Source organism: Arachis stenosperma, chromosome 5 (genome assembly GCF_014773155.1).
Source record: "Arachis stenosperma cultivar V10309 chromosome 5, arast.V10309.gnm1.PFL2, whole genome shotgun sequence".
NCBI lineage: Eukaryota > Viridiplantae > Streptophyta > Magnoliopsida > Fabales > Fabaceae > Arachis > Arachis stenosperma.
This window is the reverse complement of record NC_080381.1, coordinates 88940802-88944805: the sequence shown is the minus strand read 5'-3', so window position 1 is coordinate 88944805 and position 4004 is coordinate 88940802. Positions and strand designations below refer to the sequence as shown.

Below are 4004 nucleotides of genomic sequence, written 5' to 3'. Positions count from 1 at the left end.
TCTCTCTTAGTCGAGAGTTTTCCTCCATGTTGATGTATTTTTCTGCTCGTTCTTACACTTCATTCAAATTGTAGGGTGTTTCTTTGATATGGATTGACTAAAAGGTCCTTCTCGTAGGCCATTGATGAGGCCCATAATAACTGCTTCAGTTGGCAGACTTTGTATGTCTAGACATGCTTTGTTGAATCTTTCCATGTAGTTACGAAAACTTTCCCGATCTCCTTGCTTAATCCCTAACAACCTTGGTGCGTGCTTGGCTTTGTCCTTCTGGATGGAGAATCTAGCAAGGAATTTCTTGGCTAGGTCATCAAAACTTGCGATAGATCTGGGCGGCAAACTGTCAAACCACTTGATTGCTGTTTTTGTTAAGGTAGTTGGGAAGGCTTTGCATCGAATTGCGTCTGAGGCATTGGTGAGATAAATTCTGCTTCTAAAATTACTGAGATGATGGCTTGGATCTGATGTGCCATCGTACGGGGTCATGTCAGGAGCTTTGAAGTCCTTTGGGACTTTGGCTTTCATAATCTCTTTGGTGAATGGGTCTTGGTCTTTGCGAGGGTTATCTTCGTGGTTGGATCGAGTAGTCTTGGCTTTTATATCTGCTTCAAGTTTTAATAGCTTGTCTTCTAACTCTTTACGTCGCCTAGTTTCCTTTCTGAGGTCCTTCTCGGCTTCTCGTTAATGTTCGGCCTCTTTTTCGAGTTGTTTGAGGCGTTCTTGTTGAGCCTGAAGTGCCTCTAGGATTTCTGCGTTTGGTGGACTCTTATCTTTGTTTGGATGAGGAGTATCCTTTGGTGTGGCGTACGCGTTCTTGTGCAGCGTCCTGTTCTCTAGATAAGGAATGCAGTGCCATTATTCAACACAACCTTCCTGAGAAGATGCCAGACCCAGGGAGCTTTGTTATTCCTTACACCATTGGAGATGTCACCATTCAGAGAGCTTTATGTGACCTTGGAGCTAGTATCAATTTAATGCCACTTTCAGTGATGAAAACGCTTCAAATTGATGAGGTAAAACCTACTCGTATTTCTCTTCAACTTGCTAATCTTTCTATTAAATTACCTGTGGGTGTTGTTGAGGATTTACTTGTTAAAGTAGGACCATTCATCTTTCCTATTGGTTTTGTTATATTAGACATGGAAGAGGAGGTAAAATCCTCTATTATACTTGGTAGACCCTTTTTAGCTACAGGTAGAGCTCTGATTGATGTACAAAACGGTGAATTAACCCTGAAGGTCAATGAAGAACAGGTGGTCCTTCATGTTTTTGAAGCTCTCAAGCACCTTAATGATTTTGAAGGGTGTATGAAAATAGATGTTATTGAACTACTTGTTCAAGAGGTATTGAAAGCTAAGGTGCTTGATGACATTCTGAATCCTATCTCTGAGTACGAATTGGTTGAAGTTGATAATTCACCACCCCAAAAGCTCATGGTTCACACACCTAGAGCAGAGGAGGAAGCCCACAAGCTTGAGCTCAAATCCTTACCCCTTCTCTGAAATATGTGTTCTTGGGTGAGAATGACTCATATCCATTGATTATTAGCTCTTCCCTAAAGTCTGAAGAGGAAGAGGCGCTTATTTCAGTGCTCAAGAGTCATAAAACAGCTCTTGGGTGGACCATTAGTGACTTGAAGGGGATTAGTCCAGCCAAGTGTATGCACAAGATCCTCCTTGAAGATGATGCTAAACCAGTTGTGCAACCACAAAGGAGACTCAATCCAACCATGAAAGAGGTGGTCCAAAAAGAGGTAATTAACTATGGGAAGCAGGAATTATTTATCCTATTTCTGACAGTCCTCGGGTAAGTCCTGTGCAAGTAGTTCCCAAGAAAGGAGGGATGACAGTGATCAAGAATGAAAAGAATGAGCTTATCCCCACAGGAACAATCACAGGATGGAGAATGTGTATAGACTACAGGAGGCTCAACACTGCTACAAGGAAGGATAATTTCCCCCTGCCTTTCATTGATCAGATGCTTGAGAGGTTAGCTGGTCATGCATTTTATTATTTTCTAGATGGATATTCTGGATATAATCAAATTGCAGTGGACCCTCAAGATCAGGAGAAGACAGCATTCACATGCCCTTTTGAAGTATTTGCCTACAGAAGAATGCCTTTTGGACTTTGCAATGCTCCAGCAACTTTTCAGAGGTGTATGCTTTCAATTTTTTTTGATATGGTTGAAAAGTTTATTGAGGTATTTATGGATGACTTTTCTATTTTCGGTAATTCTTTTGAATCCTGCCTTAAGCATTTATCTCTTGTCTTGAAACGGTGTCAAGAATCAAACCTTGTTTTAAATTGGGAAAAATGTCATTTTATGGTTACAGAAGGTATTGTTCTTGGACACCGGATTTCAAGTAAGGGGATTGAGGTTGATAGAGCAAAGGTGGAGGTAATTGAAAAATTACCACCACCAACTAATGTTAAGGCAGTCAAGAGTTTCTTGGGTCATGCAGGATTTTATAGAAGATTTATAAAGGATTTCTCTAAAATTGCCAAACCTCTAAGAAACATGTTGGTTGCTGATGTTCCTTTTGTCTTTGATTCTAATTGTTTGCATGCTTTTGAAACTCTGAAAGCAAACCTTACCTCTGCTCCCATTATAGCTCCCCCTGACTGGGATCTACCATTTGAATTAATGTGTGATGCTAGTGACTTTGCTATAGGAGCTGTTTTAGGACAGAGGCATGGTAAACTTGTGCATGTCATTTACTATGCCAGTCGTGTGTTCAGTGATGCCCAAAAGAATTACACAACTACCTAAAAGGAATTATTAGCTGTTGTGTATGCTGTTGATAAATTTAGGTCCTATTTACTTGGTTCTAAGGTTATTATTTATACTGATCATGCTGCTTTGAAGCATCTTCTAACCAAACAAGATTCTAAACCAAGATTAATTAGATGGGTGTTGCTCCTTCAGGAGTTTGATATTGAGATAAAAGACAGGAAAGGGTCTGAGAATCAAGTAGCTGACCATCTTTCCAAAATTGAGCCTGAAGTAGGAGTACAACCACCCACAGCTGTGACTGAGACGTTTCCAGATGAATAATTATTCCTCATTCAGCAGGCTCCATGGTTTGCAGACATTGCAAATTATAAGGCCACGAATTTTATCCCAAGGGAGTACAGTAGGCAACAAGTGAAGAAGCTATTGACTGATGCAAAGTACTACATTTGGGAAGAACCATACCTTTTTAAAAGGTGTTCAGATGGAATCATCCGAAGGTGTGTCCCAGATAAAGAAAAATAGCAGATTCTTTGGCACTGTCATGGTTCTGAGTATGGAGGCCACTTTGGTGGTGAAAGGACAGCTACAAAGGTCCTTCAGAGCGGGTTTTACTGGCCGACTCTCTTTAGGGACTCAAGAGCATTTGTAAAGCATTGTGACAGATGCGAGAAAGCCACGAATCTCCCTGCCAACCATGAAATGCCATAGCAGGGGATTCTTGAGGTTGAGTTATTTGATGTGTGGGGTATTGATTTTATGGGACCTTTCCCACCCTCACACTCAAACAACTATATTCTAGTGGCAGTTGACTATGTGTCCAAGTGGGTAGAAGCTGTGGCTTTGCCCACCAATGATGCCAAAGTGGTAATGAGCTTTCTTCAGAGATATATCTTTAGCCAGTTTGGTGTGCCAAGGACACTCATTAGTGATGGAGGAAGCCATTTCTGCAACAGACAGTTGGACTCTCTTCTGCTGAGATATGGAGTCCATCATAAAGTGGCAACCCCTTATCACCCTCAGACAAGTGGACAGGTTAAAGTTTCCAACAGGGAACTTCAGAGGATTCTAGAGAAGACCGTCAGTGTTTCAAGAAAGGACTGGTCTAGGAAGCTTGATGATTCTCTTTGGGCATACCGAACAGCATACAAGACTCCCATTGGCATGTCCCCTTATCAGTTGGTCTATGGCAAAGCCTGTCACTTGCCAGTTGAGCTGGAGCATAAAGCTTACTGGGCAATCAGGTATCTGAATCTTGATTCAGAAGCTGCAGG

General features: G+C 41.4%; 1 protein-coding gene across 1 annotated transcript; it reads left to right on the top strand.

Annotated features, from left to right (window-relative positions):
- Positions 1–878: 878 nt before the first annotated feature.
- LOC130980958 (uncharacterized) lies at positions 879–1499 on the top strand. Its single transcript, XM_057904597.1, has one exon. The coding sequence runs from the start codon at positions 879–881 to the stop codon at positions 1497–1499; it is 621 nt and encodes a 206-aa protein (XP_057760580.1).
- The last annotated feature ends 2505 nt before the right edge of the window (positions 1500–4004 follow it).